Source organism: Hyperolius riggenbachi, chromosome 10, assembly GCF_040937935.1.
Source record: "Hyperolius riggenbachi isolate aHypRig1 chromosome 10, aHypRig1.pri, whole genome shotgun sequence".
Classification (NCBI taxonomy): Eukaryota; Metazoa; Chordata; class Amphibia; order Anura; family Hyperoliidae; genus Hyperolius; species Hyperolius riggenbachi.
In genome coordinates, this window is record NC_090655.1 from 248,286,701 (window position 1) to 248,303,860 (window position 17,160).

At 45.1% G+C, this 17,160-nt stretch overlaps 1 protein-coding gene across 2 annotated transcripts in view; it reads right to left on the reverse strand.

Annotated features, from left to right (window-relative positions):
* Positions 1 to 11,115, reverse strand: part of LOC137535181 (zinc finger protein 16-like) — a 28,052-nt gene extending 16,937 nt beyond the window's left edge. For both annotated transcript variants that reach the window (XM_068256992.1, XM_068256991.1), the window contains exons 1-2: positions 11,064 to 11,115; positions 2,431 to 2,913 (exon numbers count right to left, since the gene is read on the reverse strand). In XM_068256992.1, coding sequence (XP_068113093.1) covers positions 2,431 to 2,872 — 442 coding nt within the window. In that variant the 5' untranslated portion in view covers positions 2,873 to 2,913; positions 11,064 to 11,115. The remainder of the gene's footprint in view (positions 1 to 2,430; positions 2,914 to 11,063) is intronic.
* Positions 11,116 to 17,160: the final 6,045 nt, after the last annotated feature.

Genomic DNA, 17,160 nt, shown 5'->3' on the forward strand with positions numbered 1-17,160 from the left:
ACTGTGGAATGGAGATGGGCCTTTCATATGGTCAGTATCTCCTCCTCATTTGTTGGTATTATGATGTTATACTGAGGAATGGAGATGGGCCTTTCATATGGTGTACAATATCTCCTCCTCATTTGTTGGTACTATGATGTTATACTGAGGAATGGAGATGGGCCTTTCATATGGTGTACAGTATCTCCTCCTCATTTGTTGGTGCTATGATGTTATACTGAGGAATGGAGATGGGCCTTTCATATGGTGTACAGTATCTCCTCCTCATTTGTTGGTGCTATGATGTTATACTGAGGAATGGAGATGGGCCTTTCATATGGTGTACAGTATCTCCTCCTCATTTGTTGGTATTATGATGTTATACTGAGGAATGGAGATGGGCCTTTCATATGGTCAGTATCTCCTCCTCATTTGTTGGTATTATGATGTTATACTGAGGAATGGAGATGGGCCTTTCATATGGTGTACAATATCTCCTCCTCATTTGTTGGTACTATGATGTTATACTGAGGAATGGAGATGGACCTTTCATATGGTGTACAGTATCTCCTCCTCATTTGTTGGTACTATGATGTTATACTGAGGAATGGAGATGGACCTTTCATATGATGTACAGTATCTCCTCCTCATTTGTTATTACTATGATGTTATACTGAGGAATGGAGATGGGCCTTTCATATGGTGTACAGTATCTCCTCCTCATTTGTTGGTGCTATGATGTTATACTGAGGAATGGAGATAGGCCTTTCATATGGTGTACAGTATCTCCTCCTCATTTGTTGGTGCTATGATGTTATACTGAGGAATGAAGATGGGCCTTTCATATACAAGATATGATGATAGAAGATAGGGTACAGTGATTATCTACTTATGAAGAGTTGCAAATGTCTCATAGTTTTTATCTGCTTAATTTAAACTTATAGACAGAGCCTGATTAAATTTTTAATATTAAAATTGGGGGGATCCCGTGCGCTCCTCACTCACAATGAATTTCTAACACTGATACTATTAACCAAAAAAATAAAAACAAAAATTAAAACTTAACCACTTCCGGATACCGGGTGGTTTTGCTGATCGGTGCTGCGTGGGCTCTCCAGCCCGCAGCACCGATCAGCTAGCAGCCAGGCCGATCAGACTTCCCCCCTTTTTTCCCCACTAGGGGGATGTCCTGCTGGGGGGGTCTGATCGCCGCCGGCTGCTTGCGCTTGCGGGGGGGGGCTCTCTTCAAAGCCCCCCTCCGCAGCGCTTCCTGGCCGCCTTCCCCTTCCCTCCCTCTACCTCCCCCTGTGAGCGGCGCAGGACGGAATTCCGTCCTGCGCCTGATGGGATAGGCTTCAGCCTATCAGGTGCCGGCGGTCCCCGGCCAATCAGAGGCCGGGGATCGCCGATCTCCGCCACGGCGCTGCTACGCAGCAGCGCCGTATACATGTAAACACCGGGGAAGATCTTCCCCGTGTGTTTACATTTACCCTGCGAGCCACGATCGGCGGCTCGCAGGGTGTTCACGGAGACACCCTCCATGAACTGACATGGAAAGGCCGCTCATACGAGCGGCCGTTTCCATGCAATCCACTTCAGGATTCAGGGGCGTAGTTAAGCGTACGCCGAATCCTGAAGTGGTTAAATTTCAAAATACTTGCTGCACATACAGTTGGATCGCTATATATCTAAAGAGTGTGTAACTCAGTAAGAAAATATAACTAGAAGCATGGAATAGCGCTCAACAACCAGAAATATGCTCCTGAATATTATCAGTCCCATACATAAAAAAAAAACAGCCTTGTTCTATGCTCTAATAAAAGTCCAAGTACACAAGTCCATCATTCATCTGTCATCTTCATTGCACAATATAAGAAACTATATACGCTCACCAGATTTTTAGGCCAACCCAAATTGATCGTCATAAGCGCTTGTGACACTAGTCAGTTTTCTCCACACGAACCAGCTTGTTCCACTCGCAGCTCCTCAGTATTCAGGTCATGCAAATAAAACATACAGCCATAGGGCAATATTGTTTGGCATGTAAAATACACCGCTCCCCTTCTAGGCTCAACTCCAGTGGTTCCCTGAGTTTAAATAACACCCAGTGCACCTCCACCAGAATTCAACAAAGCCTCTCACCGTTTGTATATGCTGACCCAGCACAGACCAGCCAATGAGCTTATTGTGGTTCAGTCACACTGTATTGTATCCCAGAGTCTTCCCCTAGAACTCAAACAAGGCCCAGCATAGTGTAATACCGTTTATTCCTATGGCTGTATGTTTTATTTGCATGACCTGAATACTGAGGAGCTGCGAGTGGAACAAGAGCATAGAACAAGGCTGTTTTTTTCCTATGTATGGGACTGATAATATTCAGGAGCATATTTCTGGTTGTTGTTGAGCGCTATACTATGTTTCTAGTCATAATTTTTAATATTCATTACTTACCTACACTGGTATCTACATAGAATTCCTTTTTAACTGCCACCATGATTACATCTTCTATAGACTGTTGTTCACACTTTACAGTTATCTCTTCTTCCTCTTTAATTGTCCTCATCATGTCACCCATCATGTCACCCTCCTCCGTAGACTGCTGATCACTCCTCACATATGTCTCTTCTTCTTCCTCTTTACTTGTCCTCATCATGTCACCCTCCTCCATAAACTGCTGATCACTCCTCACATATGTCTCTTCTTCTTCCTCTTTACTTGTCCTCATCATGTCACCCTCCTCCATAGACTGCTGATCACTCCTCACATATGTCTCTTCTTCTTCCTCTTTACTTGTCCTCATCATGTCACCCTCCTCCATAAACTGCTGATCACTCCTCACATATGTCTCTTCTTCTTCCTCTTTACTTGTCCTCATCATGTCACCCTCCTCCATAGTCTGCTGATCACTCCTCACATATGTCGTCTCTTCTTCAGCTTTTAATTGTGTCATTTGTTTAGGTTGAAAGAAAAAAAGGTAGTGAGATAAAAGAAAATAACAGTATTGAGCACTGCATAGATTATATAGATACACAGATAAATATAATCTTAAGGAACCCAAGGTGTGAGACCTATGGAAGCTGCCATATTTATTTCCTTTTAAACAATACCAGTTGCCTGGCAGTCCTGCTGATCTTTCTGGTCAGTATAAATTACACACCAGAAATAAGCATGCAGCTAATCTTATCAGATTTGGCATAGGCATCTAATCTGCATGCTTGTTCAGGGTCCATGGCTAAACGTATTAGAGGCAGATGATCAGCAGGACAGCTAAGCAATGTGCATTATTTAAAATGGGATAAACATGACAGCCTCCACATCCCTAGCAAGAAAAGTGATCCCTCAGCTCTTCCGCAAAGTAATAGATATACCAGGGAGTCGAGCAGTCCACACCTGGATCCCTCTTAGGTGTGTGACATTCACAGCAGCAAAGACAGAATGACTGGGTCTCCACCTGGATTTGTGCAAAAATGCACGTTTATTGTACCATAGTAATAGAAAAAACACACGACGTTTCGGCCAGCGGCCTTTATCAAGTGTTACACACACTGAGTGAAAACTCACATATAAATCACAAATTGTGTCTTAAAACACACCCCTAAGGGCGGGCACTTACTTAAAGGGAAGGTCCAAGCAAAATAAAAAAATGAGTCAGTTACCTGGGGCTTCTACCAGCCCCATGCAGCCATCCTGTGCCCTCGTAGTCACTCACTGCTGCTCCAGTCCCCCGCTGGCAGCTTGCCGACCTCGGAGGTCGGCGGGCCGCATTGCGTACATTTTTATGCATTCCCGCTAGCGCAAGAACATTAACACATACATTTTACGCGTTACTGGTTCAATGCGTAAAAATTTACGCATTGAACCAGTAATGCGTAAAAACGTATGTGTTAATGTTCCTGTACTAGCGGGAATGCGTAAAAATGTACGCAATGCGGCCCGCCGACCTCCGAGGTCGGCAAGCTGCCAGCGGGGGACTGGAGCAGCAGTGAGTGACTACGAGGGCACAGGATGGCTGCATGTGGCTGGTAGAAGCCCAAGCTAAGTGAAACTCATTTTTTAATTTTGCTTGGACCTTCCCTTTAATTAGAGAGATTTAAAGCAACAGCACATGGAATACAGTAGGTCACAAAAAACATCGTCACAAAAAACATCTTAAATTCCAATCCTCATTAAGTCCATCTGGGACCAAAGTGTTTAACCTACTGATCCATCTACTTTCCCTTCTTAGGAGGGTTGCCTCCATATCCCTCTCACCTCAGGTTACCTTTAAGCTTTGAACACGCTGTAAATTTTTGTAGACCTTAAAATAAACTGAGCAGCTGTTTAAAAAAATATCGAACAAACCTCCCCCCTAAAGAGAGATCAGTAAATGGTGTGGGCTGTTGGGGGGCAGCAAGCATTTAATTACACTGCAGCGTACAAGCTTCATACAGACTCATCCCACAGCCTCAGCCCTTATGGTAGAGATGGCAAGTATATGTAGCTATATAAAAGATATATAGCTTCCTCAGGTCAATATACAGTGCCTTAACCACTTGCCGACCGCCCCCAGCCGATGGGCGGCGGCAAAGACTGGGCCCAAACGACCGCAATACGCCCATCGGCGGGGGCGGCTGCGGGAGTGGCTATGCGGCGATCGCGTCATTCGTGACGCGATCAGCCGCCGGGGACTGGCTCCGCCCACTGTTCGCTGTAACCCGCCGGCCGTTCGGAAGCGCCGGCGGGTTACTAGCACCCGGATCGCCGCTGACACATTGTATAATAGGCTTTGTAATGTATACAAAGCCTATTATACTGGCTGCCTCCTGCCCTGGTGGTCCCAGTGTCCGAGGGACCACCAGGGCAGGCTGCAGCCACCCTAGTCTGCACCCAAGCACACTGATTTCCCCCCCCCTGCCCCCTGATCGCCCACAGCACCCCTCAGACCCCCCCCTGCCCACCCCCCAGACCACTGTTTGCACCCAGTCACCCCCCTAATCACCCATCAATCACTCCCTGTCACTATCTGTCAACGCTATTTTTTTTTATCCCCCCCCTGCCCACTGCCCCCTCCTGATCACCCCCCCACCCCTCAGATTCTCCCCAGACCCCCCCCCCCGGTGTACTGTATGCATCTATCCCCCCTGATCACCTGTCAATCACCCGTCAATCACCCCCTGTCACTGCTACCCATCAATCAGCCCCTAACCTGCCCCTTGCGGGCAATCTGATCACCCACCCACACCAATAGATCGCCCGCAGATCCGACATCAGATCACCTCCCAAGTGCAGTGTTTACATCTCTTCTCTCCTCTAAACACCCACTAATTACCCATCAATCACCCATCAATCACCCCCTATCACTGTTACCCATCAGATTAGACCCTAATCTACCCCTTGCGGGCACCCAATCACCCGCCCACACGCTCAGATTGCCCTCAGACCCCCCCTTATCAATTCGCCAGTGCAATATTTACATCTGTTATTCCCTGTAATAACCCACTGATCACCTGTCAATCACCTATCAATCACCCCCTGTCACTGCCACCCATCAATCACCCCCTGTCACTGCCACCCATCAATCAGCCCCTAACCTGCCCCTTGCGGGCAATCTGATCACCCACCCACACCAACAGATCGCCCGCAGATCCGACATCAGATCACCCCCCAAGTGCAGTGTTTACATCTCTTCTCTCCTCTAAACACCCACTAATTACCCATCAATCACCCCCTATCACCACCTGTCACTGTTACCCATCAGATTAGACCCTAATCTGCCCCTTGCGGGCACCCAATCACCCGCCCACACACTCAGATTGCCCTCAGACCCCCCCTTATCAATTCGCCAGTGCAATATTTACATCTGTTATTCCCTGTAATAACCCACTGATCACCTGTCAATCACCTATCAATCACCCCCTGTCACTGCCACCCATCAATCACCCCCTGTCACTGCCACCCATCAATCAGCCCCTAACCTGCCCCTTGCGGGCAATCTGATCACCCACCCACACCAATAGATCGCCCGCAGATCCGACATCAGATCACCTCCCAAGTGCAGTGTTTACATCTCTTCTCTCCTCTAAACACCCACTAATTACCCATCAATCACCCCCTATCACCACCTGTCACGGTTACCCATCAGATTAGACCCTAATCTGCCCCTTGCGGGCACCCAATCACCCGCCCACACCTCAGAACGTCCTCAGACCCCAGCCCTGACCACCTCGCTAGTGCATTGCTTGCATCTATTTCCCCCCTCTAATCACACCTTGAGACACCCATCAATCACCTCCTGTCACCCCCTAGCACACCTACCCATCAGATCAGGCCCTAATTTGCCCCATGTGGGCTCCTGATCACTCGGCCAAACCCTCAGATCCCCCTCAGACCCCCTTCCGATCACCTCCCCAGTGCATTGATTGCATCTATTTTCCCCTCTAACCGCCCCCTGAGACACCCATCAATCACCTCCTGTCACCCCCCTAGCACTCCTATCCATCAGATCAGGCCCAAAACATCCTGTCATCTAAGAGGCCACCCTGCTTATGACCGGTTCCACAAAATTTGCCCCCTCATAGACCACCTGTCATCAAAATTTGCAGATGATTATACCCCTGATCAGTCATTTTGAGAAATTTGGTTTCCAGACTACTCACAGTTTGGGCCCCTAAAATGCCAGGGCAGTATAGGAACCCCACAAGTGACCCCATTTTAGAAAGAAGACACCCCAAGGTATTCCGTTAGGTGTATGATGAGTTCATAGAAGATTTTATTTTTTGTCAAAAGTTAGCGGAAATTGGATTTTTATTGTTTTTTTCACAAAGTGTAATTTTTCACTAACTTGTGACAAAAAATAAAATCTTCTATGAACTCACCATACCCCTAACGGAATACCTTGGGGTGTCTTCTTTCTAAAATGGGGTCACTTGTGGGGTTCCTATACTGCCCTGGCATTTTAGGGGCCCTAAACCGTGAGGAGTAGTCTAGAAAACAAATGCCTCAAAATGACCTGTGAATAGGACGTTGGGCCCCTTAGCGCACCTAGGCTGCAAAAAAGTGTCACACATGTGGTATCGCCATACTCAGGAGAAGTAGTATAATGTGTTTTGTGGTGTATTTTTACACATACCCATGCTGGGTGGGAGAAATATCTCTGTAAATGGACAATTGTGTGTAAAAAAAATCAAAAATGTGTCATTTACAGAGATATTTCTCCCACCCAGCATGGTTATATGTAAAAATACACCACAAAACACATTATACTACTTCTTCTGAGTACGGCGATACCACATGTGACACTTTTTTGCAGCCTAACTGTGCTAAGGGGCCCAAAGTCCAATGAGTACCTTTAGGATTTTACAGGTCATTTTGAGACATTAGGGTTCAAGACTCCTCCTCACGGTTTAGGGCCCCTAAAATGCCAGGGCAGTATAGGAACCCCACAAGTGACCCCATTTTAGAAAGAAGACACCCCAAGGTATTCTGTTAGGTGTATGATGAGTTCATAGAAGATTTTATTTTTTGTCACAAGTTAGCGGAAATTGATATGTATTGTTTTTTTTTTCACAAAGTGTCATTTTCCGCTAACTTGTGACAAAAAAAAATCTTCTATGAACTCACCATACTCCTAACAGAATACCTTGGGGTGTCTTCTTTCTAAAATGGGGTCACTTGTGGGATTCCTATACTGCCCTGGCATTTTAGGGGCCCTAAACCGTGAGCAGTAGTCTAGAATCCAAATGCCTCAAAATGACCTGTGAATAGGACGTTAGGCCCCTTAGCGCACCTAGGTTGCAAAAAAGTGTCACACATGTGGTATCGCCGTACTCAGAAGAAGTAGTATATTGTGTTTTGTGGTGTATTTTTACACATACACATGCTGGGTGGGAGAAATATCTCTGTAAATGGACAATTGTGTGTAAAAAAAAATCAAACAATTGTCATTTACAGAGATATTTCTCCCACCCAGCATGGGTATGTGTAAAAATACACCCCAAAACACATTATACTACTTCTCCTGAGTACGGCGGTACCACATGTGTGGCACTTTTTTGCACCCTAAGTGCGCTAAGAGGCCCAAAGTCCAATGAGTACCTTTAGGATTTCACAGGTCATTTTGCGACATTTGGTTTCAAGACTACTCCTCACAGTTTAGGGCCCCTAAAATGCCAGGGCAGTATAGGAACCCCACAAATGACCCCATTTTAGAAAGAAGACACCCCAAGGTATTCCGTTAGGAGTATGGTGAGTTCATAGAAGATTTTATTTTTTGTCACAAGTTAGCGGAAAATGACACTTTGTGAAAAAAAAAACAATTAAAATCAATTTCCGCTAACTTGTGACAAAAAAAAAAAAAATCTTCTATGAACTCACCATCCTCCTAACGGAATACCTTGGGGTGTCTTCTTTCTAAAATGGGGTAATTTGTGGGGTTCCTATACTGTCCTGGCATTTTAGGGGCCCTAAACCGTGAGGAGTAGTCTTGAAACGAAATTTCTCAAAATGACCTGTGAAATCCTAAAGGTACTCATTGAACTTTGGGCCCCTTAGCGCAGTTAGGGTGCAAAAAAGTGCCACACATGTGGTATCGCCGTACTCAGGAGAAGTAGTATAATGTGTTTTGGGGTGTATTTTTCCACATACCCATGCTGAGTGGGAGAAATATCTCTATAAATAGACAATTGTGTGTAAAAAAAATAAAACAATTGTCATTTACGGAGATATTTCTCCAACCCAGCATGGGTATGTGTAAAAATACACCCCAAAACACATTATACTACTTCTCCTGAGTACGGCAATACCACATGTGTTGCACTTTTTTGCAGCCTAACTGCGCTAAGGGGCCAAAAGTCCAATGAGCATCTTTAGGCTTTGCAGGGGTGCTTACAATTAGGCACCCCCAAAATGCGAGGACAGTGAACACACCCCACAAATGACCCCATTTTGGAAAGTAGACACTTCAAGGTATTCAGAGAGGAGCATAGTGAGTCCGTGGCAGATTTCATTTTTTTTGTCGCAAGTTAGAAGAAATGGAAACTTTTTTTTTCTTTTTTTTGTCAGAAAGTGTCATTTTCCGCTAACTTGTGACAAAAAATAAAATCTTCTATGAACTCACCATGCCTCTCACTGAATACTTTGGGATGTCTTCTTTCCAAAATGGGGTCATTTGGGGGGTATTTGTACTATCCTGGAATTTTAGCCCCTCATGAAACCTGACAGGTGCGCAGAAAAGTCAGAGATGCTTGAAAATGGGAAAATTCACTTTTGGCACCATAGTTTGTAAACGCTATAACTTTTACCCAATCCAATAAATATACACTGAATGTTTTTTTTTTATCAAAGACATGTAGCAGAATAACTTTCGCACTCAAATGTATAGGAAATTTTACTTTATTTGAAAAATGTCAGCACAGCAAGTTAAAAAAGTCATTTTTTTGCCAAAATTCGTGTCTTTTTTGATGAATATAAGAAAAACTAAAACTCGCAGCAGCAATCAAATAGCAGCAAAAGAAAGCTGTATTAGTGACAAGAAAAGGAGGTAAAATTCCTTTAGGTGGTAGGTTGTATGACCGAGCAATAAACCGTGAAAGCTGCAGTGGTCTGAATGGAGAAAAAGACTCTGGTCCTTAAAGAGTAACTGTCAGGCTGCAGAAGCTAATTTAAACCTCTATTCTCCTGTGTTAAACAGTTTAGAAGGAAACCAAAAAGGCATTACTGAAGATAAAAATCTCAGTTACCTTTGATGTGTGCTTATCAGCAAGTCTGTTACAGAGCCATAAGGACGCAAGCCGCATACTAAACTGCAAAGCATTCTGGGGCCCTCCCCTCGGCTGCTAATGAGACGTTACAGAAGCTTGTAATCTGTCCAGCGTGTAGCACTGATAAATCTCGGGGCAGAGTACTCTGCAGGAGTCAGCTATTGTTCCTAGCCACATGGCTCATTAATATTCACTGCACACTGTGTTGTTCAAGTAGGAGCTTATCTGTGATCAGGAAGCAGGCAGGACATGACGACACATTTGACAGAAAAACATGGAGCCTGCCATGAGCTGTCAGGAGCATCTATCTCTGCATATACTATATACAAATTCTGTGAAATCCAAACGTGGACAGTGAAATGCATATGTAATGTAAGTACAGCCAATCTTTAGCTACTGATATATGTGTTTATTTTCTCTGAGACCTTATACCTAACAGCTCCTCTCTAAGGGGCGAAAAGACTGTGGTCCTCAAGTGGTTAAAGTAAACCTGAGATGGGGACTTTAGAAAAAAAATATGCATACCTGGGGCTTCCTCCAGCACCCTCCAGGCTTACTGCTCCCACGCTACCCTCCTCCTCGTTTGACCGTAATTGGTCCGGTCTGGTCACATGCTCCCGTCGCCGAGAGTGTTCTGCACCTCCGTGGGGGGTTAGGCCTGGAGGGAGATGGAGGAAGCCCCAAGTATGTATATTTTTTCTCTCCGGCACACTTTGACAGTAAAGTAGGTAGAGTAGAGGTGCACTGTATATTAACCCGAGGAAGCAGCCTAGTGCCTGTGAAATGCGTTGTCTAATTGTGTTTTGAATTAATAAAAATGTATCTCAGTTAAACTGGCGTCCCATCTTCTGGAGAGGTAAGCGATTACCTCTCTTTACAATATTGACGTCATTAAGAAATCTATTTCCCTATTCATGGGCGTCCCGATCCCACTATTTACCCTTGGCATACAGGGGGCTGGATAGGGTTGGGAGCTTCTCAAACTAACTGGGTAAACAGAAAGAGGAGAGGCACACAGGGCTTCACAGAAAGGGGCCTGCAAGGAGGTGGGGGCGAGAAAAGATGCTGCGCAGGGGTTGATGAAGAAAGAGAGAGACAGAAAGAGAGAGAGAGAGAGAGAGAGCTGTGCATGGACAGAGGGAAAACGAAAAGTATGCAGGGGGCTACATGGGAAAAGTACATAGACAGAGCTGCAGGGGGAGGCTGACACAGTGGAGCATGTATATAGATGCTGCACACACTAGCATCCTGCCTTGTCTAGGCAAGTGACAGAAGGAGATAATCAGGACCCTGTATTCTACTACGGCCACAAAGCTGCTGCATAAAATAACGTCTTATTAATATTACCTCCTCTGCTGCCAGTCCCAGCAGCAATGGCTCCTCTAGTCTCCACTTCCTGTCTCTGTCGTCTGTTCACAATGCAGGAGAGATCACCCTCCTGTGGTAAGTAGAGGAACTGCAGCCATAATGACACTACACTTTGAGCAACATTTTAAAGACCGAATTACAATTGAAATATGGGAAATACAGTATATAAGCAAAAATATTAGAACTTTTTATCTACATTAAGTGGAAATTCTTTTAGTCTGAATGGAGAAGACTCTATATGGATCTTATTCAATTAACTTTTTCTCCCACGTTTTCTCCTTTCTCCGTCATCTTCTGTTTAACCAGTTCACCCCCAAGGGTTTTTATCCTAACGGACCAGAGCAATTTTCAGTTGTCAGCGCTCCTCCCTTTTATTCCCTAATAACTTTATTACTACTTATCACAAGAAAATGATCTATACCTCGTTTTTTTCGCCACCAATTAGGCTTTCTGTGGATAGTACATTTTGCTAAGAATTTTTTTATTCTAAATGCATTTTAATGAGAAAAACAGAAAAAAAAGAAAAAAAATCATTATTTCTCAGTGTTTAGCCTTTATAGTTTTAAAATTAAACATTCTCCTGTGGATAAAACAAACACGTTTTATTTTCCCAGTGGTCCCGATAATTAAACCGTTTAGATGATGTCCCTACCACAATGTATGGCGACAGTATATTATTTTGAAATATAAGTGGTTATTTTTCTGATTGTTCTGGCCATAATTACAAGCCCCTATGTAATAAATTAAAATTAATTTTCCCCCATAAAATATAGAATAAAAAAAGCTGAGTCCCTAAGGCAACTATTTATTTATTTTTTTTAAGCTGATTTTTTTTTTACAAGTGTTTTTTTTGGGGGGGAGGGTTGGAAGTGTAATTTTATTAATGATGTGTATATACTTGAAAATGTATGTATTTTGTAGGTGTAATATACTTTTTGGCCACAAGATGGTGAACACTCATAGGCCGTGTTCATTTTTTTTTTTTTTTTTTTTTTTTTTTACACTTTATTAAACTGTTACATTTCCTGTTTATGTGAATGGACGTAGCCGCTGTTCGCGGTCACGTCCATTCACTCCAGGCACTGCGATTGGGTAGAGGACTGTTCGGTCCTCTTCCCCAATCACCCAGCACGGGATCCCGACGGTAATGGCGGCGGTAGCGGCGGACACACGGCGGTAGCAGCGGCGGGAATGCGCGACGTATTAAAACGTCATGTTGCTGTTAATAGCGGTAAGCATGACGTTTTAATACGTTAGGATGGCGGTAAATGGTTAAAGAGACTCTGAAGTCTCAAAAAAAAAAAAAAAAAAAACAACACTTTTTATTTCAGATTGCTCTACAGTATTAATGTCCCACCGAAAATGCTGCATACCCGTGGCTGAATACTCACTATTACCCCCCGAAGATTTGTGCGGCGCTTCCTAGTAAAGGCAGAGCTTTGGGCTGTTGCTCTGCCTCTACTCACGTCCATCAGGGCTGATTGCCGCCTCTCCCCGCCCCTCCCAGTCTTCTTTCACTGAGAGGGGCGGGGGAGAGGCGGCGATCAGCGCTGATGGACGCGAATGGAGGCAGAGCAACAGCGCTAAGCTCTGCCTCCTTAGGGCAGCAAAATCCACGACCAAAAAAGTTGTGGCTTTTTGCCCAGGGATTTCGGGGGGTTATAGTGAATATTCAGCCACGGGTATGTAGCGTTTTAGGCAACACATTAATACTATAGAGCAATCTGAAATAAAACGTGGGTTTTTGTGAGACTCCAGTGTTTCTTTAAAAGAACATTTCAGCACGCTGCTCTTGAAAAAGTACCAAAAAAGTAGGCGAAAAAAGTACTGTCAAAATTATTCTGAGTATCTCCTGCTTGCTGGTGGCCTAAAAAGCATTTTATTGATAAGGCGTGAAGCTATCACCTAGGAGAAAAAGTGAGTTGAAGAGGGGCCATTTTTGTCTAGTTGAAGTGGATTGCATTACTCTAGGTCACAGGTGTCAAACAAGGCCCTTGGGCTGAATGCGGCCCTCCTTGACATTTTATGTGGCCCTCCAGAGCTTCAAATGTGCCTCATTGTAAGCAGTAAAAGAACAATAGTGCAATAGATGCCTTCCCATCCATCCAGAGGAGCACACTGGTGACGGTATTACTGGTTGAGTTGCAGCAACAGCCCACAGGAACCCCTCAGCAAAATTACCATGGGGTCCCCTCTAGAGGTCCAAACTCCCTTGTGTGGCTGGTATCCCCCACCCCATCTTACCAATATTAAACTGCTCCACTGTTCTCCTCTGCAGAAGGGGGAAGAGCAGCCCCTCTCCATCATGGTTGATATAGCTACACCACTTAGTTTGAGGCTGTTCAATAAATGTTGCATCTTAATAAACAATTTGGCCCCAACTTAGACTATGTTTTCAATTTTGACCCCTACATGATTGAGTTTGACACCCCTGCTCTAGATGGACTCCTTTTCTCTCTATATGAAATGGACTCTGTCAAGATGAAGAGGACTCTGCATGTCCGGATAAATGAGGACTTTGACCAGATAAGCAGGACTTTTCGCTAGAAGACTCTAGATGAATAGCAGTCTCTGTTTATCTAGTTGAAGAAGATTCTCTTCATTAATTGAATAGGGCCCTGTTAAGCCTGGTACACACTTTCAATTGTGATTGGCCAATCAATAACCAAATTTACCACCGGCATGTAATATGTGGGTCTACAGATACAGAATACTATGAGCAGAATGTTAAGGTAAACCCTCGTTGATGTGATAAAATTGGTCAGTGATTGGCCAATCATAATTGAACGTGTGTACCAGTCTTTACTCTAAGTAAAGAGGATGCTTTTCATGTAAAGTGGAAAAGTGAGACAAAGTGGACCCAAATTAAAAATACAAGATTTCAGAAATATAATCTATTTTTTAAATAATAATAATAAATTGCAGCATTTTTTCAGCTGCATGATGACAAATATATAAATATTTTACATTTATTGGAGGAACCCCTCCTTTCCTTTCATATTGCCGGGAAATAATCCGGCAGACTGCTGGAGTAGATGGTGTCCAGCAAAGGAGAAATTGCTAATGGCTACCCCCAGTATAACCCTAGTTATGAAAAGAGAAGGGTGTAAAGCATGCACTGAAATGCTCATAGGCTTGAAGGAGTGTTTATTTATCTTTGTATGTGTCAGAGTGGTGTAACTAAATATTGTGAATTAAAAAAATGTTTGGTTTGGGTCCGCTTTAAATAAATAAAAAAATAATAATGAAAGGTGCTGAGCTATTGGGCTTGAGTGAGTTTTCCAGGGCTGGAGAATCTCTGTATACAGGTCCTCGGCATATGTTGGCGCTTTATAAATCAATAATAATAATAATGACCATATATTACTGCTCCTGCTTCTGTTCTGTCTTCATTGTGAATTCTGAGGCCTCCGTGACAAACACCTACTTTCCACCAGATATTCGTCTGATTGGCATGCTTGTTCAGGGTCTATGGCTAGAGGTATTAATAGGCAGAGGACCAGCAAGACAGCAAGGCAATCTGCATTGTTTAAAAGGCAATCAATATGGCGGCCTCCATATCCCTCTCAGGTCAGTTGTCCTTTAATGGCTGCACCTGAGGACTAGGATGGCAGGAAGGAAGTATTGCCACCATTAACCCCCTCCAGGTCCCCATGTACAGTTAATAACCTCTCCAGGGCGTGAATAATATATATATATATATATATATATATATATATATACCGCCAGTGAGTTGGGCGCAGGATGAGCTGAATGACGGCTTTCCCTGCTGCTGCTGCTCAAATCCCCAGTGGCGTAAAATACAATTCCTCCTCCGAATCACCGCAACTTGGAGGGAGATGTAATTCAGGGTCCTGTGATCAATGGAACCCCTCAAATACCCTTACATGCCCCTTGATGGGGGAGAACCAGGGGGTTAATTACTGTAAACATGATACAATCCTATTACCTCCTCTGCTGCCAGTCCCAGTAATGTCTTCTCTCTTTACCCCCATTTCACCTTTAACTCTTCACTCCTGACCCATGTTCCACCTTTTCCTGTCCTGTTCTATTTCGCTTCCTTTTTGTGTTCCATCTTTCCTGCTTGTGCGTTCCATTCGGCATAGGTGAGGCCGCCACCATGTGGATGGAAGAGGTACTGCAGGTTTTACAGGACACAACATTTCTACTTTCAGAAAGCTTTATTAGCTAAAAGAAAGGTTACAAAGTGACTTTTATGAAGAAGTCAATATCTCAGAAAAGTCAAGATAATATGGTTGAGAATATACATAACATTTCTATTTCTCCTGGTGGACTCAAGGCACTTTCTCCTGCAGACTCAAGGAGCATTACTGTTTTACCTATACATTCCTAGTAGTTTGGGTCACCCTGAGCTGCTGGGTTACTCTGTTGTACTAGAGTGACCAGATTTTTGCGGGTCCAACCTGGGACGGGGAAAAGGGGGGGAGGGGGCGGCCGCGGCGACAAGTGGGGGGCCTGAGGAGCGCGCAGCGACGAAGACTGGGGGCTTCGGCGGAAAAAGTGGGCGTGGCCATGACATTGTATGGGCGGAGCTAACGTAATGATGTAACAGCGAGGCATAAGAAAGCAGTGTTTACGCCATGATGTGGACAAACGAGGCTTCGCATCATGGGTGTGCAGAAACTGTGTGATGCCAATAGTATACCGTAACCACTAAGCAGCAAACATAGCCATCTATGACCATTAAATAATAAATGCAGTAACAGTTACCCCGGACACCAGAAAATAAACGCAATGGGCAACATGTCAGCACAAAATAAACGCAATGCGGGCAAACATGTCAGTACAAAATAAACGCAATGTGAGAAACATTTCTCCAGAAAATAACCGCAATGGGAGCACATTTCACCTGGAAAAGAAAGCATTTACTCACCTGGCAAAAGTCTTCGGCCTCTGGCGCGCTGCTCCCGGGACCATCTTGCTCTTGCTCCTGATCTTGTCTCCCGCGCTGACAGGGCTACGGCAAGATGGCGCCCGAAGCCCTGTACTGGAGACACAAATAGTCTCCAGTACAGGGCTTCGGCAGCCATCTCGCCGTAGCCCTGCTCGCCTGCCTGTGTCGGAACACCGGAAGACTAAGGAGGCTTGAGCGGGGCTGCAGGCAATGAACTGGCACGGCGTCTATAGATGCCGCTGCCAGTTCATGCAGAAACAGTGGCCAGAGTCCCGAGGCCGGGACGTCCCACAGCTAAAAGCGGGACATTTCCCGGGACCTCATGCAGCCTGGGACAGCGGACCCCGAATCCGGGACATGTCAAGGAGGTGGCGCACAAGCACGGCACCCCAGATGAGTTCAGAGATGCAAAGAACACCCTAAATCGCGAACTGCGTGCTGCAAAGAGGGCCTACTCTGACAAGCTGGGTCACTACCTCCAGTCAAACAATCCACGCGAGGTGTGGAAAGGCCTCAGAGCAGCTACGAACTTCAAACCGCCCCCCCAGCATGCGACCCCCAGCACCTCACTAGCCGAGGAACTAAATAAGTTCTACGGTCGGTTTGAAAACAGCCCCAAGCAGCTTGCTAACCCTGCATCCTCGACAACGCTCTCCCCGAAGGTCCAGGTCGACTTAGTGCCAGTAGCAGTCCAGGAAAAAGATGTTCTCCATCACCTCCGCAGACTCAATGCCAGGAAGGCGGCCGGCCCAGACGGCATATCTCCAACTTGCCTGAGAACTTGCGCAGACCAGCTGGCCCCCACGCTCACCTCCCTCTTTAACAGGTCCCTGGCGGAAGGCAGTGTCCCCTCCTGTCTTAAGAGGTCCACAATCATACCGGTCCCAAAAAAGCCAGGCAACACAGAATACAACAACTTCAGACCTGTGGCCCTCACCCCCATAGTCACTAAGATCCTTGAACGTCTGGTTCTTGCCCACCTGAAACGCCTGGCCAGCCCCTTCCTTGATCCACATCAGTTTGCATACAGGGCCAATAGGTCCGTGGATGACGCCATCAACATCAGCCTGGCGTACATCACGGAACACCTCGAAAGACCAAACTCCTACGTCAGGATCCTGTTTTTGGACTTCAGCTCTGCATTCAATACAATCTGCCCAA